A 25,819-nucleotide genomic window follows, 5' to 3' on the forward strand; every position below is an offset into this window, starting at 1 on the left:
TAATAATTGTCAGGTTCAAACAACATGTTCACAACATGAGGTTTAGTGAAATGATAGTTAAGTGGAGTAAGGTTTAAGAGCAGTGATGGTCACAAATACATGCATATACAGGCTCATGTGGAAGGTGGTATCTTTTTTCAAATTAAGCTGGAATCTTTGTGTTCTCCAGCAGATTTGGTAACAGCCATTCCTCAACAGTCCTGATCTTATTTTTAGTGGTTGTTTTCAAGTGTAACTTCCCACACCTCTTCCTTCCCCCTTTTTTTCTTTTGTCAATATATTCAGTGTTGATGGTTTCTGTAATGGAGGCTAAAATGACCCAAAACTAAAAAAGCTGTGGACAATGAGAATTTGGACAGAAACACAATTGGGGCAATACTTTGACTGAAATTTAACTTCTTCCTAAGTTAGGATTACTACTGGGAAAAACTCAGTGAGAAACAAACCAACAACTTCATGACTTAAGAAGGATTTGGTCTCTTTTTCTCTAGGCAGTTTACTTGATAAACAGCTTTTTAAAGCCAAAGGGAAGAAGATCATTAATGTTTTTCTATCAGGAGGTTGATCATGAGGGAAGAAGTCGTAAGTATTCTCATGGACCTCTACTAGAAATTTTAAAGCAATTTAATGAAATCAGGAGATAAAATTCTGAGATGATTTATTAGAAGGTTATTTTGTTACACCAAGTGGTGCTATTGAAATTAGCAAACCTTTTTAATCTTACAGTTTGACTTTGTTTTTCAAGACACAGAGGTACGAGCTCGTACTGTAAAGTCTGGTAAAGTAGCAGTGCTGCTAGTAACTAGTGGTCTTGAAGAGAAACTGACTGGGACCCTAGTATACTGTGTGAAGGCTGATGCAAATAAAGAGCTTAAGATGAGAAACATTGCTGATGTAAGTACTCAACTGGAGCTTGTGAAAAAAATTTTTTTTTTGTTCTAGTGTATTGTATATCCAGTGAAGCAGGGGTTTGATTAAAAAATAAATAAATAAGAGGGCTAAATTTAAGCTAAAGATTCCAGTATTTTAAATTCAGCCAAATTTCAGATACAAAACAGTATGGGGTCTCAGCTTCTTTGTTTACTTGTGATGTTTATGTGATTAGAGTACTCATAAAACCGAGTTTTATAGCGTTTTCTGGCTTTGCAGGGTTAAAAGAGTTTTCTTTTTTTTAAGGATTTAAATGTTATTTCAATGACCATTGGGTCAATGTCTGAGTTGAAATGTGGATGAAAACAAACAGTGTATAAAAGAGTGTTCATGGTTTAAATTCTTGCTTGCTGGGCCTGGTTTTAGTCAGTGCACTGTACATCCTCTCATTTCATAGGATGTCAAAATACATGAATTTTTAAGTATCAGTTTGTCTTCATTACAAACTTACAGAAACTGTAGAAACTGTTTCTGGAAATTGTAATTGATTTTTTAGGAGGCATGTTTTGGAATGATAAATGCTGGAGAAGCAGGATCCTTTATTCCAGCCCTAAGAACACATCTCACAAAGATTTATATACCAGCCATTAGAGCCATGTCTAGCTGGGGAGAACTGGAAAAGACACCACAAGGAGTAAAAGCCAGTGCACAGTTTGTTGAGTCATTGGATGGCTTTGTTCATTTTATTGATGGTGGGATATTTGAGATACTTAATGCCAAAATGTAGGCCATGTAACACTTTTCAACATTACTCATTATGTACCACCCCTTTCCTTAGAGAGTGTAGTTGACTTGTTATGTTTGACATTATACTAAGAAATTAATTTACAGTAATTGATAGGAAGGAGATAAATGAATGGCAAAAAAACCTAACAACAACCTTTGAGGATGAATATTAAATTCAAATTAAATTCATATGTAAAACCACCACAGCCATACTAAAAGGCAGTAGAACGTCATGTTAGTATCTCAGATGTATGGTTGCAATAATTATGGCAAGTTCATGCATAATAAATGCCAATCTGATAGACATGAATTAATCAAATGAAATAAGAAATAGATAATACATGTAAATTAATGAAAGAATAGATTAATAATAACTAGGATAGATAAATAAAGAAATCAGAGAGTATGAATGTCCCAAGGGGCTTCATCTTCTTAGCTATGTGTGGCAGCTTACACTGTCAGTGACCTTTGCCAGCCAAACTACCTCGTGTTTCAGTTTTCCTCAATATGTTTAGCGTATAAAAAACCTCTAACTGATCTGTCCATCGCAGGAGCTCATGCAGCACTTAATGAAGCAATCACTCTTCACCCATGTGAGTTAATTGATGTGACTGCTCTAGAGGGTCCAGCTGACTATCAGGCCATAGCAAACAACCAAGATATACTGACTGGACTGGATGAACTAGTACACTCCTGGTGCAAACAGATTGAACAAGTTAGTTCTTATTCAAGCCTTCTCTACATGATATTCATATGTTTATTTTCCTTCGCTTTTGCAGTTGTCTCAAGCATTTCCTCAAGGAATCAGTGAGGATAACTTGGTTATTTTAGGTTCTCAAAACTAAGAGGAATCTTTGTGCTCATTGAGGGGAATATAACTGTTAGATTGCAGTATCCCCACATAATGCCACATCAAATAGCTTTCTTCACTCATTGTAAATGTTGTAGATTTGTCATGAAAAAAGAAAACATTTTTAGTGTGGAGAAGTAAGCGACATTCAAGCATACAGAATTCGTCATAACTCCCTCATACCTCTCAGTCTGCTGACATAAACAAAACACCTCTTTTCTGAAAAAAGGATTCAAACAAAGCAGTCATTTCTCTCACCTTGTCTCATTTTGTCTAAGAGACCTAGGCAGTGGTTTGTTGAAAGGGGTCTTTTGGGTCGAGAAGAGTCTGCATGGTTTAAGCTCTGGCTGTGTTCTTTTGGAGCCTCTGTTCACCTGGGAGTATGAAACTGTTAGGAAACCATGGAAAATGCTGAGTCTGTAACTCTCTTGGCCCTAGGATGAACTCAACTCTCCTCCTGTTTCATAGTTTGATGCACATGTAACAATGAAAATGTAATGCTTTTGTCTCACAGGTGTTAGCTGAAAGTGAACAAATGCGGAAGGAGGCAGATGACACTGGTCCTATGGCAGAACTGGAACACTGGAAGATGAGAATGGCAAAATTCAACTCACTTGTTGAACAAATTAAGGGTGCTGAGTGTCGTGCAGTCATAAAAATACTGCTTATTGCCAAGTCGAAAACACTCAAGGTAACAAATTGAATCTTTTCAACAAACATTTAAATGATATAGTTTTTTATCACATGGAAGATCACTCAGTTGATTGACCTTTTTGTGGCTTATTAAAGACGCAGGTTTGTCAGTAGTCAATTTAAATACTTACAGAAAACTTAGTGACCAACATGTAGTTTGGACTTAGACTATACCTTGATTTATTGTTATAGACCTAAAGCAAAGTATGGCAATAGTGCTTACCAAACATAATGACTCAAAAAGGCAACAAGAACTATAGAAAAACAAGCAAACATTAAAATAAAGAAAATGTTATTAGGTTGAGATTGGTGTTAGTTTTGCCTATAAATTATTGTATGAAAGGGTCTGGTAATTAAAGAGAAAATTCAAAAGAGAATTTGATATATGTTTGTGGGTTGCCTTGTACTCTATCAAAGGTTTACCTATCCTAGGCAGTGTCTTACACATATTGGTATGTAACTCAATAATCTTACTTTGTTGATTTCTATGATGGCAGTTTTGGCGTGAGTTGGATTGTCGCATTACAGATGCAGCCAATGAAGCCAAAGATAATGTGAAGTTCCTCTACACATTGGAGAAGGAATGTGATCCACTCTATCATGCAGACCCGGTATGCAACAAATTTATTTTCAATGGAGCCTCATCTGGTTTCTTAGAATCATGTGTGCCCAATTGGCACATCAGGCCTGGTTGTTCAAATAATGCTACCTGCTTGATAAATCTCTATCTGGTGGATAGTGTCAAAGGTTTTGTTATCACTTATCCACTAGATAACGACTTATCTGTTGGATAGTGTCATTTGACCTTTATACAACTGGGCCCAGGACAAGACCTTATTATAGGTCATTGGAAAAGTGTCTGTGTTTACCCTAAAATTGACTCACCTTGGAAACTGTGATTTTCCTCAAAGGTTACCATGATTGACTGCATTCCTAAACTAATCAATACCATACAGATGATACACAGCATATCAAGATACTGCAACACCTCTCAAAGGATGACATCACTTTTCATAAAGGTAACTGAGGCACTTTAATGTTGCTCTTGTGGGTGTGAGATTTTGGTTGCAACCTTCATTCAAAGGGAAATCAAAACTTCGGTGTTCATCATATTGAATTAAGGGGGTAGTTTTCTAAAGAAGCTGTGGTGCTGCAACAGTTAAGGGTATTGCAAGATAATTTGGTTTTATGATAAAATGAGGTGACAATGAAAATTGGCCACTTAATCCTTAAACTCCCAAGATCTCATTAATAATTCTCCTTACTGTCTACCATGCAGTTCTAGTGATGATAATTTGGAGAATTTGGGATTGAATTAATTTATTAATCCCCTAATTGATATTTTTCTTTATTCTCATCATTTGTTTGCTTGATGTTGTATTGATATTGTAAGGAGAATCTCTGTCTTCGTCACTCATGGGAGTTAAAGGGTTAAAAGAGTATCTTATGTATCACATTGAGGAGAATGTCCAGTGGAATGTTTATTGTATTTTCCCTAGTTTTGACATTTTTATTTCAGTCCATACCAATAGTGTGGAAGCAAAAAATATTTAATTGATTTGGATCACGATTCTTTGATTGATGATCATGATCTCTTCTTAAGCTAATTTATGCTCTTCTTGCTGCTATTTTCCAGGTAACAAATCAAATGGTTACTGCATGTAAGAACTACTTAACTGATCGAGGTGTGAATCGTGTTTGGGATCAACCTAGACAGCCTATGATAGAGAAGCTGAAAGCTTGTCTGAGATTAAACCAAGAATATCAAAAGTGTTTCCAGCGGACAAAGAAGCGAATCGCTGAGGACCCAACCATGAGACCATTTGAATTTTCTGAGATGTACATCTTTGGCAAATTTGACGCCTTTTGTAAGCGTTTGAACCAGGTGGGTCCTGCTTTAGTTACCTTTCAGTGACGAACCTTTGGGTGGAACAGGCCAAGGGAGGAGGAATGGAATCCTAGAAGATTTTTTTAAATAAAGCAATGTTCAAAATTATGTTCCATGGAACTTCGACCAGAGCATAATTTAGGTAAGGCATGGTGCAATGATACTAGGCTCTTTGGGACTCCAGATCAAGGTTTTTGGGTCTCAAGTATCATGCAGTGAAACGAAGAGAGGATAAAAGAATTCAAATCAAACGACTAGATCTTAGAGCCTGTTCCATTTTGCTATTGCAGATCATAGAAGTGCTGGATGCATTGGAAACTTATTCTGTTCTGTCAGAGTCTAAGATAGAGGGAATTGAACCGATATCTAACAGATTCCAGTCAATGTACTCGGCGTTGAAGAAAAAGCCGTATGACCCGTTGGATCATAGGAAGCCGGATTTTGAGGCGGATTTCACTGAATTCAGGCGACAGATCAGCGACTTTGAGGTTTGTGAAACCCTTTCCTTTCTCATTTGATAGATTATAGGCGTCAATATTGACTGTTTTATCTTGACAGAATCACTTAAAAATGTTTATGAGTGGCTGCTTTGAAAAGATTGTCTCAATCTCACAGTCTTTGGAGCTGCTGGGAAGGTGAGTAATTTTTCTTATGACTGATATGCGTACCTTAGAGAATTTCTAGGTGGTCGGTGGTAATATTAGCTCTTACAGGCTAAAGAGTCCCATCATTTTAAACCTCCTAAGGACAAGGTGAACATAATTTCATCTATCGCACCAGAGATCCGAGATATTCATGGCAACACTACAGTAAAGGCGAACTGTCGCCTTTATAACGGTTGAAAGCAATGTTCTAGTGAGTAAAAAGCTAATATTTTTGGCCTTTCAGATTTGGGAAGCTTGGGATTCCCAGTCTGCAGGCACATATTGAAGACCGTTATGCCAGTCTTCTCCATCACTTTGGCAAGGAAGTGGAAGCTATATCCAAGGTATGGTCCATCATTGCTATGATATGGAAAGTTGTCATTTAAATTGTCCTTTATTGGTCAGGTATGATTATGGCTCAGCTTTGCTCGTGCTTTATTATTTTACCACGTTATCAAGTCCATGTGACAATTTTCCTAACGATCAGGCGTTTGTGTCAGAGTTTAAGAACGTCCTGATTGTCACACGTAGTAGAAACTGCTCCATGTAAAGCACGAGGCAAAAAATGTATGTCCTTAATCAAGACATGCGTGTCACTGGTTGCTTTAAATTGTATTGCAGATGTACCAGCGGCACTGTGAAAATCCTCCTTTGCATCGCGATGTTCCTCCTATCTCGGGTCGCATCAGCTGGGCACGGCAGCTCATGAGGCGCATACGGAATCCTATGAACATCTTTGAGCAGCACTCAAGCTGTTTAAAAACACCAGAGGCATATAAAATCATTCGCAACTTCAATCAATTAGCGACTGTGCTGGTCGAGTTTGAGATTCTGTATCACAAGGGCTGGCTTAAGCAAGTAGAGATAGCCAAAACAGGTGTGTGGCTATGTTAGAGTTTGTGACGGTCTACAGCATTTGGGATCAATGTAAGTATCTGAGCAACTGTACACTTACTTCTCCCCTAACCCAACAACAATCAGTTAATAACAAATTAGGGTTAATGTTGGGTTAGGGGAGGGGTAGGTGCGCAGTTGCTCAGATACTCAGTACATGCAAACGATACAACTTTGGTCGCGGCAACAGAAAATAAATCTCCGTCTTTTTTTTTTAGTTTTTCATATTTTTTTGGCTCCATGGCTCTTAGTTGTTACGTCGACTAAATGCTAAGTGGAAGACCCAGCTTTTGAACGGGTCACAGGATGACTACAATGCTCTCAACTGGAAAAAATAACATTGCAAACCATTGTCTGCCTACCTAGTACATTGTTGCTTGAATGAATAGTAACCCGAAAAGTCAGTACGCCTTCAAGGAGAAAAACAAATGCCATACTAAGTTCCATCGTGGGAAATAAGTGCCTCGTTAATGACGTAGTTCAAATAGATGTGTTATTAATTTTCTGAAAGCGAAAAATGATCTTTTCATATTTCATATTTTTAGGACTGCAAGCATCACTGCTAGTGCGACATCCGGATACGGGCGAGCTGTATGTAAACTGTGATCCTCAGTTGATACAATTGATCCGTGAAACTGAGTACATGATGAAGCTTAACCTGCCAATACCTGAGACGGCACGTCTGATATTCTTAAGAAGGGATATTATTAAGACGGCGGATGGTAACCTAAAGGTTGGTGATTTATCAGAAAAGTATATCGAAGTAAATCTATGACAAAGTTCTCGAGCGTGATTGGTTTTCACCAGCCCGATTTGTAAGGGTAATAAGACTGAGTGGAATTCAAGTTGGTTTGTAACTGATACGAGTGATTAACAAAATCGGACGACCACGAAGCGGGAGTCCGATTTTTTTAAATACGAGTATGATTGCTGACAGAACTGGACAGCACGAAGTCCTGTTACCACTTAATCCAAACTATGACAAAATTTGAGAAAAAAACTAGCCATTGGTGAATGTAATTCTTGACATGAAACGGAAAAGCTTTTCTTTCCAGTGATGTTACTGAATTTAATCATTGTAAAAAGCATGAAAGAGCACGAGGGAAAATATGGTTGTCTCGAGACAAATACCCAGAATCTCTATAGTACATGCACCTTTCATTCACAGATGATGCTGGAAGACGTCAAGAAAGTTCGCGCAAAGATCCCAAATATCTTTATGCCTCTGATGCTACCCCACATGCAAAGAGTAAGTTTACTAATCTAATTGCAGTTTCTGTTGTACAATGTTGAGACATATTTACGTTGATTTTTGGTTTTGTCAATTTTGCCCCGTTTAAAGAAAATCGAATGTACACGAGTCATTCCATTCTAATGTTGAAAGTGTTACTAGATAATGTAGAAACCCACCCAAAGTCTCGTCAGTACTCTTTTCACGCTCAGGTTAATGGCAAAGCGGTCATTATTATATATGCGAGTCTCTCTTACAAGTTGAAAACACGAGTGAACAATGTTTTTTTACATTTAAACTAGCTTTATAGTAAGCTTGAGTTTAATCCTTTTGGCCTTTGGGCTTAAACCTTGAAAAGAAAGTTTTGTGTAGCCATAATTAAGCAACTTTGTCTTGGCAGTGTAGATGTCAAACTACCACACGTTCTTCTTTGAGAAGTAAAGAGTCCCCTCTATGTTCTTTTTAGAACAAAATTTGCTAGTGAAGATGAGTTAGCGTGGACACATGTCAAGGAATCGTTGAGAGTTTAAGGGAAATCTCCCTTGTGAGGTTTTCTACTGCACCAAATCACATGGCAAGTTTTTCTTTGCTAGACCATGTATCGAAAATAATCTTCCTTCAACGAGTGTGCTTGCCACGGAAATAAATGCAATTGTAAGTAAGATTTAAGATTTAAAACTAAAACGTTAACTGAATGTTTTCTTTTGGTAGGTGGAGGTAGCGATTAGTCCTGGTGTGACCATGCTAAATTGGAATTCACTCAACATACCTGCTTACATTTCCAACGTGTACAGCCGGTTACGAGAAGTTGATCTGCTGGTTAAACAAGTCAACGATATCCGTGATGCACGCATCGATGCAGTCCTGAAAGAGATGAGTGAAACTGTGTTTTGTGAGCTACCTGGTGACGACCCTTGGACCATTGATGAGTTCGTAACAGAAACGCAAGTAAACTATGATATTTACCTTCAATAACGTTTTACTTATTAGGAATTCCACAAAATAAAGCATTGATTTTGAAGTGGACTTCTTGGACTCCTTGACTATAGTGTAATCGACAAAGGCTTTAATTTCCTGATTGACTGTTCATGACTATTATATACATACGCGGGAGAACGTAAGGACCGCGTGGTGACTTGTATCAATTTTGCATTTCTTTGGTTGGGTTAGTGGCGTCAGATTTTTAAGACCAGTTCATGCAGATCCAAGAAACGAGAAAAAAGAAAAACAATGCAAACCCGACCGATCACTTTCGCCTGTCTTTTGCCTCCAATGGCTGTAAAGAGGAGATTGCATTTGGAAGATTTATGCTAGATCGTAACAGAGAATTTGTTTGTCATTTAAGAAACGCTGCGCGCCTCTTGGAAAGGTTCTGGATCATATGAGCTTGTGCATCGAAGAGGCTGTCCACGAGTTGGCCAGCATTTTCGTAGAAAGCTTGGAGAGGATTGGTGTTTCAGCATTGGGACCCAGTTCTCCGTCTGCCAAGCCCTCGGAGAGAGACAGAGATCGCAAACTGGAAAGCCGCGGAGAGAACAACAAAGAGGGGCAGAGAGAAAGGACACCCAAAGTACCGGATGAGAAAACTATCGATGAAGAAATTGATGAGGTGATTTTGTATTTTAATCACCGCAATTTTGAGGCTCTTTTACGAGCCACAAGGAACGCTCTGGATGGTTTGAAACGCAGACTGTTTTGTACCAAGTAAGTTTAATCAAAATTATTTTATATTCTTCTTAGTATGTACAATTCTCTGCTGCAGCCTCAGTACTGTTTGTTCCTTATTTGAGACGTCTCGAAAGTGTCATGTTAAACGAGTCGAATAGTGTGACAAGCAGTGTTACCGAACAATTCGGAATACGGAATGCGAAGAAAATAAACCCGTTTGAAGCAACATTTTGCTCTTGTATTGTAGTTTTGAGTTTGCGTGATTATAGGCGCATATTTCTTAAGAAAATAAGAACCTTTTAAGACCCTTTAAAATCTTCCTTTTCAATTTATCGTACGCCGGCGAATGATGACTTTACATGCTTGTTTCACGACGGCATAAAGCTTAAACTGTAATAGCATAGTTTTACCGCCAACATCTATTATGTAAGAACCTTGTTAGGTTTACTGGGATGATTTTACTGATGTTAAATCTATTGTCTTTGTTTCATGATTCACCTTTTTATTTTTTCTGTAGTACAACACGCTCAACATATGGTAAGGGGACGTTTTCGCTGTCCAGTGATTTGCCCGCAAACACTTATAACAAGGCTCCTTTTTTCAAGGCAGATATTTCTCTGGTCATTCCACTTGTGGTAAATATTGATTATCGAACCTTGATACCATGGTTTTTTTTACGAGTTCGCATAATCGTTCGGAACTGGCGCGTTAACACGAGTGAAAGTGCGATATGGAATCAAAACCACGTGAATAAAAACGACATTTGGCCGTTGAGGAGTGATAGTTTGCTTATTTTAGTGTATCCTTGAAAGATCCAATATTTCAGGGGGAACATATGATCCAGTACGCTATGATCGCTGTAATGGTAGTAGATTAATGTGCCGAAATGATTTGTATTTTCCTTCTTGCAATCAGCCGTCTGAACGCGAACTGTTCCTAGTCAGCGATGAACATAATTGTTATAATAATTGGTCCAACTAATTTATTACAGTCTAATTTATTGGGAAATTCGACCAGTCATTATTATTTACCACTGCCTCATTGCGTTGTTTCCTTCAGTAGCACTGGAGAAAAGAATTGTGAAAAAAATTAACCTAAATTGCAGTGTGATCTTTTATGAGCTTGTAGATGTCAAAGTTAACTGTTAATATGAACTTCGTCTTAATTATTAGAAGAAATATTTCACACCACCCTTATCTCTCCGCACAGGTTGTACAACCCACCCTGGACGATGTCCAACAGGCCCTTAACAAAGCAACCCAAGCGGTGCTGGATGTTACTCGGTCTGTGGCCCAGTGGGGGCAGAAGAGGTTTAAATGCACGGAAACTAGTTCTGCACAGGACGATGGTGCTCTTGGGCACATTAAACGGACAGTTCGAGCTAATGATTCCAGTAAGTGTCCTGTTTAAATTTTAATACCGGGCGTGTCTCAGCTTAGATATGTCAGGAGTGATCGTCTCTGTGTATTTCAATGAAGGTGTTAAGGTATGTTTGGTTTTGCATGCAGCGGAGGAGATTCCAGCATCCAAACTTAAGAACTACTACAAGAGCGTTGCAGAGCACAAAGACATTACTAAACTGCTGATGGTACTTACTTCAGTGATCAGTTCCACCAAGGCTGAGGTGATGACATGTCTTGACTCGTTCACACAGTTTCACCACGTGTGGGATGAAGACAAAGAAAAGACTGTAGCTGTAAGTACGCGTTTGCATCAAGGTCGTTCTAAAACTAATCATTCTTGTCACATCTGCGCTTAAGTTTATCGCACAATTAGCTTAACTCTAAATATAGGAAAACCTCCAGGACATAGTCCCCTCATTTCTCTTGATGCTGGTCGAGTGGATTCGTCTCGTCAAGAATCGTTACCATCTGTGCAATTAATTAAATCGGCGTATGGGATTCAGGCACACGCTCCAGGGATGTTTCACTCATAGATTCCAAACGTTAGAGAAACTTTTGGCTGCCGTCACTGAGATATTGATATATGCTTATTAGTATATTGTTTTTTTTCCTTCTCCGAGCATATCATGCCCACGTTAAGGAAGAGAATAAAATACTGGCGAGTACCTGTTCCTTGATAAGCCATCGTATATAATTTTCTGAAGCTAAGTCGGGCACACTATTGTCAGCAAAGGAGAGGAAAAATTGGAAATAGAAAAACTCTCTTGTGACACTTCAGAAACATCAAACTTCGTCATTTTAAAGTAATTAATCCACTTCGCACTTCTCGAAAGTCCTGGCATAGGCAGACCACACTATGTGTTTGTGGTTATTGTTGACATGAGACGAACAAAATCTATGAGAGTTAGGAATAAAGCTCTGAAAATTGCATATCTTAATTACATCTCAGTCTTTATGTCTCAATAATGTTAAATGAAATGTTAATCGACGCATTTGTGGTATTTTTTCGCCTTCATGAGCTGTTTAAAGCGTCTTTTTACGAAATGACTTTTGGTTGGAGGCCGTTAAGAGAAGAGAAAGAGTCTCCCAAAATATCCCAACCAGTTCATCTGCTTTCTTTAATTGATGATTTTATAGAATAATTCTACAAAACTTTTGAAACACTCATCTTGAAGGAAAAGAGAACAGCTTAAAGGGCCCGTTAGGTTACAGGGACTTTCGAGAAACGCGGACCTGGTGCAGTTGAAGGCTTGCAACCCGTAGACCTGTTCTAACTGTGTGGATAATCTAGTATAAGTAACAGTGTGGCGTAATTTTCAGCACATACTGAAAGCCTTATGGTAGTGACAAGAACCCCGAATCCCGTGAGATACGATTGGTGCGTAAGAGGTGAATGATGCTGACTGAATTGGATACTCTTCCTTCGTAGGATTTCGTTGCTTCGGATCCAATTTTGTCAGAATTCAAATCCGAGATCTTGAAATATCAGGTTATAGAGCAGGACGTTGAAAACATTGAACCTTCCTTCAGAGTGGGTCACGGAGCTATTGAGTTATTCTCAGGTTAGACTGCTTGTAATAAGAACCTTTTGTTCTAGGTTTTCTATAATCAATCTGAAACCTCTCATTAGCACTAACTTTTAAATTGGTTACAATGACTGTACGATTTCCCTACGTTTTTCTGCAGAACCGTTTAAGCTCGCCTTACGAGTGGAGCTGAAAGCATGGAAGCTTCTTTTTGGCCACAGCATCAATAACAAATACAAACATAGCATGGACGAGATCACACAATTTGTGTCAGATTACAGCAAGCGGCTCGCCCGACAGATCAACGACTTGGAAGATGTCAGGAATGCTATGGCTGCCTTGGAAGATATCAGGCAGAATGAGATTCGAATTGATATGATCCTTGGTCCTATAGAGGTACTCCATTTACTCAAATTTACCATGAATTGATTAGTTCACTCTCTGGGATTGATCGTTGCTTGTGATCTGTCGTAATACAGACATGCGACAGACGTCTCAGAAATATTATTTTCTTTGTTTTGTCAATAAGAGCTTCGTTTTGAAAAGGGTTTGCCAAACTTTTCCAAGAAAAGCTCAGCATAAATCACTTGCTGATTTGAGAATGCTTCAGAGTGGAAAAATGTTAGATCAGTTGAATGTATTGAGGCAAATTAGTGATGTTAAATCAACATCTACTAGCTCGTGTGATAACTAGATTTTCATACCACATTTTGACGTTGTCTATTATCTAGAACTGAACTGATACATTTGATTGTTAGCTACGGCTGAATGCTCGCTTTTTTTTCGGTGTTAAACTTCAGGAAGCTTATTCCATGCTCAACAAGTTCGAGGTTTCCGTTTCTCGTGAAGAAGTAGAAGGCGTGGACACCCTAAGATACTCTTTTGAGAAACTTCTTGCCCAGGCGGTGAGTGATAAGACCTCTAATACCGGATTTATATGTGTACACCCATAGCAAAACAATACGTGGCTTTTTTCGATTACAATGAATAACAGTAGGAAATTTGTTGAAAGTGAAGTATAGTACTGTTTGAACCTTGTCATACTCGTTTGGGCTGCGTTGGATTGTTTCTTTTTTAACGTTATGACCGTTATCATTATTTTAAGTGTTACAAGATTGATGTTTTCGAGACACCGCTTCTTGTGTATTACTTCTTAAGCAAGTTGTTTCGACCCATTTTCCCCTCCAAAGCCAGCACACTTTTTAAACAAGCTTAAATTCGCGCTTTTATTTTTTTGTCGGAACAAATTCTCATTTTGGGACCCTCCGATGACTGGCCACTGTGCATGCCACAACCGTACCTTTTTTGCGTACTTTGATGACCATTGTTCTGTTATTTACAGGGTCAAGTACAAAGTCACTTAGTGAAGATTCAGCCCCAGTTCAAAGCTGACCTGCTAGAGAAAGTCGTGGTCTTTCGCGAAGCCTCCTCTAACTACATGAGCGACTACAGCGAGGTGTGCATTTCTACAGACAAACATTTAAAAATACTTTTTGACGAGTTTTTTTTTTTTCGGTTTCTTTGTTGTCACTTATGCCTGGTGCTTACGGGTTTCAGATTGGGCCGATGGTGAGTGGTATTACTCCTCAAGAGGCCAGTGACAGACTCAATACCTTCCAGGTGATGGTCTTAATGAAATACGTAAAAGAACAGCTCAGAGAGGTGCTACAAGCTTATTAACCAGTAACTGCGGGAGCGGCAACTGCACTATACTCCATTTCGATTGGTGCACTTCGAACGAAAAGAGAAGAAGTAGAAACCACGAGACATGGCAGCAATGGAAACAGTTTCGCTGTAATTAAGAACATTGATGAACACGTTTTTTAGGAATGAATGCGAAATTTAATCAAAATCTTGAGTGGGATGCACACTGTAGAATTATACGTATTTGGTCCATTTGAAGAGTAGTGTGTAGTTATTTTTTAAGGTTATTTTCCTGAACTCATTTCAACTTAGTTGTAGTGAGTATCATATTACCAACTACTGGATTGATTCTAGTTTCAAATGTGGAAGACCGTGTGCTTTAGTTATCAGGCTCCCGGAAAAGAAAATTACGACATTGGTGTAGCCGAGGCAACGATGATTAAACTTTTCCAATCATAATTATTGTTTCAATTTTCAGAGTCGTTTTGATGAACTGTGGCGTAAATACACCACCTACTCCGGCGGCGAACAATTGTTTGGCCTCACTGTAACTGAATATCCTGAATTGGTTCGCACCAAGAAGGAACTGGGATTGCTGCAGAAACTGTATGGACTGTACAATGCTGTTATTGATGGTGTCAACGGCTACTATGATATTCTGTGGATTGAAGTCGACATTGAGAAGATCAATAATGAACTGCTTGACTTTCAAAACAGGTCTGTCATTATCATTTGGATAAACGTGTAGGAGTGTTCAAAAAGAGTTGAGAATTCGTGGTCCGAAAATCCTGAAAATTTCCGGAAAAAGAGGAGACGACAGATTCTAATTGAATAGTTTTACGAGGATTTCAATTACGAAGATTCAAATAATTGTCAAAAATTATTTTAGTCTTATATTTTTCCACTCACTGCAAAGTCGTGACGTGTAAACTAAGCCGGTTTGTTCATTCTAAATACCTCTGTTTCTGGGTGAAGTACTGATCAGTACTCGTAACTTTGATTTTAATCACTTCTGGGGGTAGAAGGAGAAAGGCTGATTTTGAGAGTTGGCAGTAGCTACTGATCTTTAACCTCGCTAAGTGTCTTCACCTCATGCCACCAAGCTTGCTCGCGTAGCAGCCGCGATCACTGACATGACCGTGCGGTAACCTTTCACCTTTAAACTCCTTTCCTTGTTTAAAAAATTATTAGAATTCGGTGTTAGATCAAGATAACAACTTCTTCCTGATAAGTCTTCGTATTCTCGTTACCTGTTGGCTGGATAATGTGCGGATATTACAGGGAGAAGTTACCAGTAAATCACTTCTGGGAGCTAAAGGGTTAACTTCCTGTTTCTTTTGCGAATTTGTTAGATGCCGTAAACTTCCTAAAGCGCTCAGGGAGTGGCAAGCGTTTAATGAGCTAAAGAAAAAGATTGACGACTTCAACGAGTGCTGTCCACTTCTGGAGTTGATGGCGAACAAAGCCATGAAGGATAGGCACTGGGAACGATTAGCTGCCCTTACAGGACACACATTTGAAGTCGAGTCGGAGAACTTTTTGCTGAGGAATATCATGGAAGCTCCCCTGTTGGAGAACAAAGAAGATATTGAGGTACGTTAATAATGCGTATGCAAACCACTTTATATGAATGTATTTGGTGCAAAAAGTGTCTTTTCCCAGTCTCCAGAACTATCTCACATGGCTTTTTTTGACTGTCATTCAGTCAAAAGTGGCGCCTTTCAAAAATGTTTTTTCTCCAAGTGGCTGTGACCACGAAAGGGGCGTATAAATCCTGGAAATTTAATCTAAACAGACGGCCGTAAGAGGCCTTAACAATACACGTAAGCGACGATAGACCGCTGGTATCTGGTTAAAATTTATTCCGGAAGGCATCACTGAAGGCGTTTAAACTTTGATTTATTAAAAAGTTACTTTGACTGGGGGGAACTCGGTCACTCAAGTTTGATCAGTTTGATCAAAAAAGAAACAGAAGAGTTCTTAAACAGTCTTAATGCCCAAGAGTTGGACTCCTTCAGTAGAGTTTGAGTTCTTATTTTAAGTTATTTGTTTTAGGACATTTGCATCTCAGCCGTGAAGGAGAAGGACATTGAGGCCAAGCTGAGCCAGGTTGTAGCGGAATGGAAATCTCAAATGTTCAGCTTCGCAGGATTCAAGAACCGTGGAGAGTTGCTGCTGAAAGGAGGTGAAACAGCTGAGATTATCTCACTACTGGAAGACAGCCTCATGGTGTTGGGTTCTCTGTTAAGCAACAGGTAATTTGAAAATCGAGCTGATTAGGTTTCGTGTTGCGTTTAACCTACTATTTTAAAATGAACATAAAATGTTTCATTAAAAAAAAAAAAATAGAATTCTCAGAACTTCGTCCACCCTAACCCGGCTTAACGGAAAGTGTGATTTTGTTTACGTAACACGTAGGACTTGCTTTATGTTATTAACAGTACAATACATTTACGTTGAATAAGGATCTTAAAGAAATATTGCTACCAGCAGAGAAGTTGTGAAATTTGCGTAAGTTGGTTTAAAGAAATCTATATCAAACTCTCTGGCACATGGTATTTGTTGATGAAAATTTCCCTTCAGTCGACGGTATTTAACTCTTTTCTGTTTAGATACAATGCACCGTTCAAGAAGGATATCCAAGGCTGGGTTCAGAAGCTATCCAACACTTCAGACATCATCGAGAACTGGATGATAGTGCAAAACTTGTGGGTCTACCTAGAGGCTGTATTTGTAGGTGGAGATATCGCAAAACAACTACCACAGGTATAATTTCAGCTGGTGTAAAGGTCTTTATTTCAAAGGAAAATAAATTTCTCATCAATTGCAGGGAATTAAATGCTGTTGAGGAGCAGCAACTCCTAGTTTATATAGCAAATATTATGTTGCACTATCTTGAATTCGGTGGTTATTTCGGACCCTGTCTTGGTATGTGGTCCTATTCATAGACGTTTACAACAAAACGCCAACTGACCTGCAAGCGAGTGTCAGCGTTTAAAACTGTTCTGTTAATCGGCTGACTGTTATGAGCTCTCTTACTTTGCTTTTAGGAAGCCAAGCGATTTGCCAACATTGACAAGTCTTGGGTGAAGATCTTGACGCGTGCGCATGAGACACCTAACGTGGTTCAATGCTGTGTGGGTGACGACACTCTTGGTCAGCTGTTACCTCACTTACTGGAACAATTGGAGCTTTGTCAAAAATCGCTTACTGGGTAAGATATTAGTCTTTTGATTTTCATTTCCTGAGTATCAAATACTAGTAGCAAGGAATACTGAGGGTTGTATTTCTCAAATGCGCTATTTGCTGTTGAATCATTGGTGGAGGTGAGGGAAATTTGTCTGCGTTGCTCTCAGGAAAATGGTTTTTAATAAACTGACTAAATTTCGAGTGTATTGTATGTACTTTTGTTGACCAAACATTTCTTATTTGTTTTCATGCAGTTATCTGGAAAAGAAACGACTTGTGTTTCCCCGTTTCTTCTTTGTCTCTGATCCAGCGCTTTTGGAAATTTTGGGACAAGCCAGTGACTCACACACCATACAGGTTTGGTGTACAACTCTGTTCTTTTACGAATCATGGAAGTAACATAGAGCGCTTTTCGATGAATCGTCGTGACAGAAAAACTGAAATAGGCATAACATGTACGCAAACAATAATATTTGTCATTAGGCGGCATTAAGAACCCATATTAAACACATGTAACCGACTTTTGGGGTCGGAAAGAGCAAGTGACTGAATTGAGAATAGGATTACTTTGGTTTTTCATCTGGTTGGTTGAGAAGCTAGGTGGCGCAGCTTTTCTAAGCCCATGCCTGAACGTAGCGAGCAAAACGGATAAAATCGCGTATTTTTGTCTACACTTAGCTTTAAATATACCCCATCTTTATCTGCTGCTAAATTTGCTTTTACTTTATTCATGCCCGATATTTATTTTTCTATATTGCAGGCGCATTTACTGAACGTGTTTGATAACGTGAAAAACGTGGCATTCCATGAGAAGGATTATGATAGGATCTTAGCCATCATCTCATCCGAGGGAGAGACTGTACAGGTATGGATGGCCTGGCTCTAAAGGACACTTGTTGATTTAAGGTTGCAAAACAAAACCAAACTAATTATAGTGATCAATAGCATCAAAAGTGAACCACACAGAGAACTAAATGAAAATCAAAGTGGACATCTGTGACCATTCTTTGCTTGGCTAAGAGGGTAACTCAAGTTTTCCAGACCATTAAATAGCATAGAAAAGAAAATAAATGCAGACGCGGGTTACTTTGGGAAATGCGTCGAAAACTGCTCTGAGCAGCTAGGAAGGAAGTTGGGCTATTTCAGAAGTTCGATCGTAACACTCAATAACTGCCCGTCAACAGCTGGAATCACCCGTCATGGCAAAAGGAAATGTGGAGTTGTGGTTAGGGGAACTGCTCAATCAAGCTATGCACTCACTCCATGCAGTTATCAGAGATGCCTATCACGCCATCAACGACGGTGGCTTTCAGCTCATGAGCTTCTTGGGTCAGTTTCCATCGCAGGTACGTCTCTATGACTTCCTACCATTTTATATGTGCTACTGTGGAGTTTTGACGCTTGTGACTCCAAAGCAACCCATGACAGCGTGCGAAATTGGGGAAAATTCCAGCTATAGAACAATGCTTAAAGACTGGTCATCCCTTAACATCCTAGTAAAAATTGCTATAAACTTTCTAACTGTTTTTGGGCGTCTTGCTGGATATCCATCATCCTATTCTTCAGCTGCATGATCTTCTTTAAATCTTTGATGTCGCTGCACATTTTAATAGCTTATTACTGGAGATCTCAGTTGGTGTTATGCTTAGCTATTACAGATACGGTGATATTACATTGTGTTCTTTGCTGGTGGGTAGGTTGGCTTATTAGGCATTCAAATGATCTGGACCAGAGATGCCGAAGAAGCGCTTAAGAATGCGCGATCGGACAAAAAAGTTATGGCCACGACGAACCAGAAGTTCTTGAATCTGTTGAACTCACTGATTGAGGTTACGACTCAGGAACTGACCAAGATGGAGAGGACCAAGTTTGAGACATTTGTCACGATTCACGTACATCAGAGAGACATCTTTGATGATTTGGTACGATTTCCTCTTTTTGTGTATTTCGTTAAAACATCCATGTCTTCCGCTTCTCTGTAAGGTTACAGAAAGGTTTGTCACAAGTCAACTTGTTAGAGCAAGAAGTGTTGCTGAAATGGCATGTTTCACGGGTAACCTGTCAATTGCAGTGTGAAACACAAAATTTGTTCATAATCAGTTCTCAAATAGCGAGATGATGTAATTAAGACACTGAGTTTGAAGAACTCTTTATGGTAAATTATTTTAAAGGTTAAATAGTCTTTAGTGATTATTTGGTAAAATACAATCAACATGGGCTTTCCAAAATCACGCATCCTCTTTTTCTAAGTACTTTTCTAATTAATTACCATTTAAGTACTTTTTTCTAAAATTCAAATAACACACGGTGTGTATGTCCATACTGCTGTTATCCAAGTGGCAAATCTCTGAATGTTCAGTTGTCAGTAAAATGCATGCACACTGACCGACTTTTGCTACTTTCCTTCATTGTTATCGCAGGTCAAGATGCACATCCGCTCAGTGACAGACTTCGAGTGGCTGAAACAATCTCGCTTCTACTTCAAGGAAGACATCGATGATTGTATTATCTCCATCACAGACGTTGACTTCAGTTATCAGAACGAGTTCCTGGGCTGCACAGACAGGCTCGTCATCACTCCCCTCACGGACAGATGTTACATAACACTTGCTCAGGCACTGGGCATGTCTATGGGTGGTGCGCCCGCTGGACCTGCTGGTACTGGCAAGACTGGTAAGAGTGCTGTCGCAACCTTACGTTTTTAAGATTTGGTTTAAAGATACAATAACACGATACACTCCTCGATTTTTATTGAGAGCCACCTCTTAAAATATTCTTCTGAAAATCTGAGTGCTAAAATGCTCCTGCTTTGGTTTTGGAGGCTCGTGTTGCCCCCAGGAATTGTCAGACTATAATGAAATTTTTGTTGTGGAACTGCGTCAGCACCATGAAAGCCTATTTTCTGAATATGGTTTCGTATAATTGCTTTATACCGTAGTTATCACGCTAACCATTCTACTTGTTATCAATTGGAAATTGCTTGGTTTGTTCTAGAGACAACTAAAGACATGGGAAAGGCTCTTGGAAAGTACGTGGTCGTTTTTAACTGCTCTGATCAGATGGACTTCAGAGGCTTGGGTCGCATTTACAAAGGTAAAATCAATCATATCGATATTATGAACAAACCTGCTCGAGAAATGCAATCAAAGTTAAGTTAGACAATGGTAGTAAATCTGTCATCACGCCAGACGTTTTGAACTAATTGCGATTCTTTTTTTTATATAGGTTTAGCACAGTCTGGAAGCTGGGGTTGTTTCGATGAGTTCAACCGCATTGAACTTCCTGTGTTATCAGTTGCCGCACAACAAATCTACATCGTCCTAACAGCTAAGAAGGACCGAAAGAAGCAGTTTGTATTCAGCGATGGAGATGTTGTAGATCTTAACCCAGAGTTTGGTATTTTTCTAACCATGGTAAGTGAGCAAATTGGATTTCGTCACTGTTTTGTCAGAGTTCTTGTGATTATTGACTCAACATGCCTTTTTTGTAGAATCCGGGATACGCAGGCCGTCAGGAGTTGCCAGAGAATCTCAAAGTCCAGTTTCGCACTGTCGCCATGATGGTTCCCGACAGACAGGTTCTCAATTCAATTTGTTGTGTCGGTTTGTTTTTCTCTTTGTTTAAAAGAAGTGAATTTGTATTTGTTGTAATATTTTAATATTCCAGTCGTGAAAGGGTTTATTTATAACTTAAAAGTACTTCTTATTTCAGATTATAATGAGGGTGAAACTAGCCAGTTGCGGTTTTATTGAAAATGTCATTCTGGCTCAGAAATTCTTTACGCTCTACAAACTGTGCGAAGAGCAGCTCAGCAAACAGGTTCGTGTAACGTTATTGAAAAAAATGTAGATTCTCTGTGTGTGGATATGTTTAGGGAGAAGAAGAGTTCATTTAAATCTTTTCTCTAGCAGCAGACGCCTGTAACCGACAGAGAGAACACTACAATCCTACAAGGTTAACTACTTTGTTGAACAACGTGTATTGTTCTTTATAAGGAGCGACTCCAAAAGACAATACAGTAATTATCCTCACCAAACTTATTTTAGCCTGCTACAGTCTCTATCCTAGCTCATCACTGACACAAACTCATAGTTTTCTCCATAGCTCCTTTAATAAACAATTTTCACAGTAACTCTCTCTCAGAATAGCTTTCCAAACAGTCGGTCACCCCCGACAACAGCAACTACAAGTACTATACGACTGAGTCCCTATATACATTTACAAAGTATTCCAAAACACTCCGGAAGCTTACAAAACAACTATTTTGGTTAGTTACATTATAAATGCGTGACCTAATAAAATGTTCTAGAAGGTTCCATGGTATGTATGTCAGCATGACAAAGCGTTCTAGAAATTTCGAGATATTTATCTTTACAGGTATTATCCATAACACTTTATTTTCGGCTGGCCTAGTGAAAATGGTTTTCAATTACTATGTTGACTACCTTAAGAGACTGGTGCTTATAAGATAAGCTTTTGTTACTTGGGTTATCATTAAATGTTTGCCATTTACCTGGTGAAAGGGAGAAAATTGGTGCCGTGTAGTTTTTAGTCTTATCTCCTTTCAACTTAAATTGTTTTGCTCAATTTGAAATGAAAGTCAGGTTGTTGCACTCTTTATGACAAGGGCTACCAGGGCTGTATGGGAAATCTGATTTTGATACCAGCAGCTTCAATAATTTGACCTCATCATGTAGTTCGTGTCCAGAATTTCAGTGCAAAGTAACGATTCCATGGATTGAAGTATTTGTTTCCCAACTGAAAATGTGTAGGTTCACTACGACTTTGGTTTGCGAAACATCTTGTCAGTGCTGCGTACTTTGGGTGCTGCTAAACGAGCCAACCCACAGGATAGTGAAAGTACCACTGTAATGAGAGTACTACGAGATATGAACCTATCCAAACTGGTAAGATGCATGTAATACGAACAGAATAAACGAGATCGTTCGTGTTGACTTGATTTGTTCCGAGACTTGAAGACTTGAAGAGGTATTGAATTCGGGAGTCTTCAAGAGCTTTAAAAAATAGTGAAAACTGAAAATTAATTACTGAAATAAAATGCTCAAAATAACTGCAACTGTTGCCAAATTGCTAGGTGAAAGCTCGGCACGATTTCTGAATTTACTGAACTGACAACTGAAATATTTGAATGATACTAATTTTGTGGCAAACCTCCCACATATGAATGTTCAGGCCATGCGATTTGAGTGGTGAAAATCCGTGAAAGGATTCAGAAAAAGTCTAAAACTTGTTCTGAACTTTGAACACAAACATTGTACTTTTGGTTTTATGTGTTTAGGTGGACGAGGACGAACCCCTTTTTCTGAGTTTGATCAATGATTTGTTCCCTGGAATAGTCTTGGACAAGGCTGGTTACCCTGAACTTGAAGAAATGATTCAGAAACACGTTGAAGAGGCAGGACTGATCTTCCATCCTCCTTGGATACTCAAACTAATCCAGGTATCGGCAAATATCTTGAGGAAAATTTTTAGCCTTGAACCTACTTTTTTTGAAGAAATCATTTATACCAGGTCATTCCCAGATAACTAGTTAATGTGGGTACATTTAGACACATTTTTTACCGCAGTTGTAACGTGATTTGCATGGAAACGTGTTGAAACATGACAAAAATAGGGACATTTTGTATCGTTTAGTTTTTAAGACTTGGCTTTTTTAGGATTTCCATTAGTCTATGTTTGCATTGAAAAGGATTTGTGTTTTTAATCATCGCAAGCTGTTGCTTTGGTTTTTTTGTTCATCCTAGCTCTACGAAACTCAGCGTGTTCGTCATGGAATGATGACCCTGGGACCAAGTGGAGCCGGCAAGTCAGTTTGTATTAACATCCTCATGAAGGCCATGGGTGACTGCGGTGCTCCACATCGGGAGATGCGTATGAACCCGAAGGCTATCACTGCGCCGCAGATGTTTGGCAGGTTGGATGTAGCGACTAATGACTGGACAGATGGCATATTCTCTACTTTGTGGCGAAAAACGCTAAAGGCAAAGAAAGGTTTGTGTCCACGAGCTACTCTTTAGGTATTCTTCAAATTGCGCATCAAATGTAATTTTATGACCAAGTAATTTCTGTTTTGTGGAAAACTATCTTCAACTTGACCACGAAACGCGAATGTGGTAAAGTTATACCAAATCCATCCAACTTTGAAAGAACTAAGAATTTCCTTTTTCCCATGTCTAACCTTTGTAATGAAACCACAGAGAATTGGGCAAAATAATTATGAAGTATAATCGTTCGTTTCACAAATTTATCCATGCTGTTATTCCTATTCTGGCACTGAAATAAAATGGCAACTCGTAACAGCGCGTAAAAGCGGCTTCGCATTGGTCAGCAGCTGTGATTGGCGCATTATGACGATGAGTTGCTTCACGTTAACGGTAAAACTGACCGCTTCAGTTTCGTTCATTCGAGCACGATGAAAAAAAAAGCCTTTCACAATGTACACAGGGGGCAAGTTTCTAAAGAAACTGTAGTACTGCGTCGGTGGGAGAGTATAGCAGGCTAATTTAGTATTATCAACTGAGTTGAGCTTCAAAGCTGACGTTTCGAGCGTTAGCCCTTCGTCAGAGCGAATGGAGGAATTTACCTTTCACAATGTAGATTGACTCTACTGTTAATGGCTAATTAGCTCTCTTGGGTCTAATGCGGGATTTTTGCAGGGGAACACATTTGGATCGTACTAGATGGTCCTGTGGATGCCATTTGGATCGAGAACCTGAACAGCGTTCTGGACGATAACAAGACACTTACACTAGCCAACGGGGACCGAATCCCTATGTCACCTCAATGTAAAGTTGTGTTTGAGCCACACAACATAGATAATGCTTCACCTGCCACTGTATCGCGTAATGGAATGGTGTACATGAGCTCCTCGTTATGGACTGGAGACCAATAGTCAAGGTGCTTCACTTTTCTCAATGAAACGTCCTCTGTTAAAAAAAGCTGAAAAAATATTCCGTTTAACAATTTGTAGATGAAACTGTTGTGTGTGTGTATATATATTTGTATAATTTTATTTATATATATACAAGTGAAAGAATCAAAGAGGACGCATCGATTCTCTGTTACCCTGAGTTTGGCGCCAACCATGACTTGTCAAACAATCCACCATATTTCCATCCTTAAAAACAAAATCGCCCTCATTGTCCAGCTTTCCTGGTTGACTTATTGTTTGATTCTTAAACCTACGTAGGCTTGGCTGAACAAGAGAGAAGTGCAGGAACATGACGTGTTGGAACCGTTGTTTGAGTGCATCTTTGATGAGGTTTACACTTACGTCAAGCAGAATCTTTCTCCAAAGATGGAGGTGTTGGAATGTAACGTCATCAAACAGGTAACTGTGCAGCTCTCTCAACGTAAATTTCCTACGTGAAGGGGGGGGGGGTGCTTATCAATTTCGAGGGCTTCTAAAGTAAGGGGGGGCTCATTTTACTCGGCGTATTTAAATTTCAAAGCACCAAAAAGGATGCCGTGACGGAGAGCACGTTTTCTCTGTTCTTCAATTTAAGGATTCTTTATCTTTTTCACGTTTTCATCGGTCAATCTTCAGATGGATGGCAATGTTGGTTGGCTTAAGCCATACTATACACACTTCCACTTGTCTGGTCTGGTTGATACTTGCTGGGGACTAACGTCGTAGACAAATAAAACTTATGAAGGGTCGCTGAGACCCATGAACATCAGCACCACAGCAAGATAACTCAATCCATTCCTTATAACGGCTGTTTTTGTTCGCATTTTGCAGTGTATCGACATACTGGAGGGTCTTATTCCAAGCAAAGAGGAACACGGTGTTCTTAAACCAAACCACTTAAGTCGACTTTTCGTTTTTGCTCTCATGTGGGGAGTGGGTGCTCTGCTGGAGATAGAAGACCGTGCCAAGATGGAGGAGTTTCTTGTCAAACACGGAAAGCTTGCTCTGCCTGATATCGACGCAGGAAGCCAGGACACCATCTTTGAGTTTGTGGTAGACAACTGTGGTGAGCACCGGTTATTTATTACTTTCCCATAACACAAAAATTGATTGTTAAGATCTACGCCTAAAGTAAATAGTAAACTTTGAAACATGCACAAATAGACTCGTCTTAAGCGCCTAATAAAGGTTGTTACGGTTTTGAAATTTGGTGTCGTTGAAGGCATTAGTCTTACGGCCGGTAAGATATCTTCGTAATTGAGAATGTGGGAAATTATTATAATCAACATTTTATGTACATGATATAAAAGTTGTTTTTTGATTTACATAACACAATTGTTGAAAATAGGTATTTCAGATCCTGGGTAGAAATGTCCAAAGCTGATGGTGTTGTTAATTGTACTGTTAGGTAATTGGGAACACTGGTTGAACCGAGTTCAAGAGTACAACTACCCACCTGATTACAAACCCGAGTACTCCTCCATCTTAGTACCAAATGTTGACAATGTCAGAACCAGCTTCCTTATGGAAACTATCGCCAAGCAGAGCAAGGTTCGTGCTTTAGTGTGTTTACCCCAATATACTTCTGGAAGGTTGGACCAC

The 25,819-nt window shown here is 39.1% G+C and overlaps 1 protein-coding gene across 1 annotated transcript in view; it reads left to right on the forward strand.

The window, feature by feature from the left end:
- LOC131783576 (dynein axonemal heavy chain 8-like) overlaps positions 1 to 25,819 on the forward strand; it is a 50,800-nt gene that overhangs the window by 1,409 nt on the left and 23,572 nt on the right. Inside the window, 46 exon segments of the mRNA XM_059100341.2 lie at positions 492 to 582; positions 746 to 894; positions 1,427 to 1,622; positions 2,208 to 2,371; positions 3,021 to 3,197; positions 3,697 to 3,810; positions 4,111 to 4,218; positions 4,836 to 5,084; positions 5,378 to 5,575; positions 5,646 to 5,722; positions 5,976 to 6,075; positions 6,353 to 6,608; positions 7,171 to 7,358; positions 7,794 to 7,874; positions 8,568 to 8,804; positions 9,202 to 9,560; positions 10,042 to 10,159; positions 10,734 to 10,917; positions 11,033 to 11,220; positions 12,357 to 12,489; positions 12,614 to 12,849; positions 13,254 to 13,358; positions 13,796 to 13,909; positions 14,011 to 14,073; positions 14,576 to 14,814; positions 15,450 to 15,690; positions 16,153 to 16,352; positions 16,710 to 16,863; positions 17,148 to 17,311; positions 17,541 to 17,643; positions 18,047 to 18,151; positions 18,471 to 18,632; positions 18,984 to 19,208; positions 19,707 to 19,959; positions 20,281 to 20,379; positions 20,512 to 20,699; positions 20,777 to 20,863; positions 20,998 to 21,105; positions 22,059 to 22,193; positions 22,586 to 22,747; positions 23,052 to 23,298; positions 23,964 to 24,173; positions 24,176 to 24,204; positions 24,497 to 24,637; positions 25,049 to 25,283; positions 25,626 to 25,768. Coding sequence (XP_058956324.2) covers positions 492 to 582; positions 746 to 894; positions 1,427 to 1,622; positions 2,208 to 2,371; positions 3,021 to 3,197; positions 3,697 to 3,810; positions 4,111 to 4,218; positions 4,836 to 5,084; positions 5,378 to 5,575; positions 5,646 to 5,722; positions 5,976 to 6,075; positions 6,353 to 6,608; positions 7,171 to 7,358; positions 7,794 to 7,874; positions 8,568 to 8,804; positions 9,202 to 9,560; positions 10,042 to 10,159; positions 10,734 to 10,917; positions 11,033 to 11,220; positions 12,357 to 12,489; positions 12,614 to 12,849; positions 13,254 to 13,358; positions 13,796 to 13,909; positions 14,011 to 14,073; positions 14,576 to 14,814; positions 15,450 to 15,690; positions 16,153 to 16,352; positions 16,710 to 16,863; positions 17,148 to 17,311; positions 17,541 to 17,643; positions 18,047 to 18,151; positions 18,471 to 18,632; positions 18,984 to 19,208; positions 19,707 to 19,959; positions 20,281 to 20,379; positions 20,512 to 20,699; positions 20,777 to 20,863; positions 20,998 to 21,105; positions 22,059 to 22,193; positions 22,586 to 22,747; positions 23,052 to 23,298; positions 23,964 to 24,173; positions 24,176 to 24,204; positions 24,497 to 24,637; positions 25,049 to 25,283; positions 25,626 to 25,768 — 7,515 coding nt within the window.

The sequence above is a fragment of the Pocillopora verrucosa genome, chromosome 6 (genome assembly GCF_036669915.1).
Source record: "Pocillopora verrucosa isolate sample1 chromosome 6, ASM3666991v2, whole genome shotgun sequence".
In the NCBI taxonomy this organism is placed as follows: domain Eukaryota; kingdom Metazoa; phylum Cnidaria; class Anthozoa; order Scleractinia; family Pocilloporidae; genus Pocillopora; species Pocillopora verrucosa.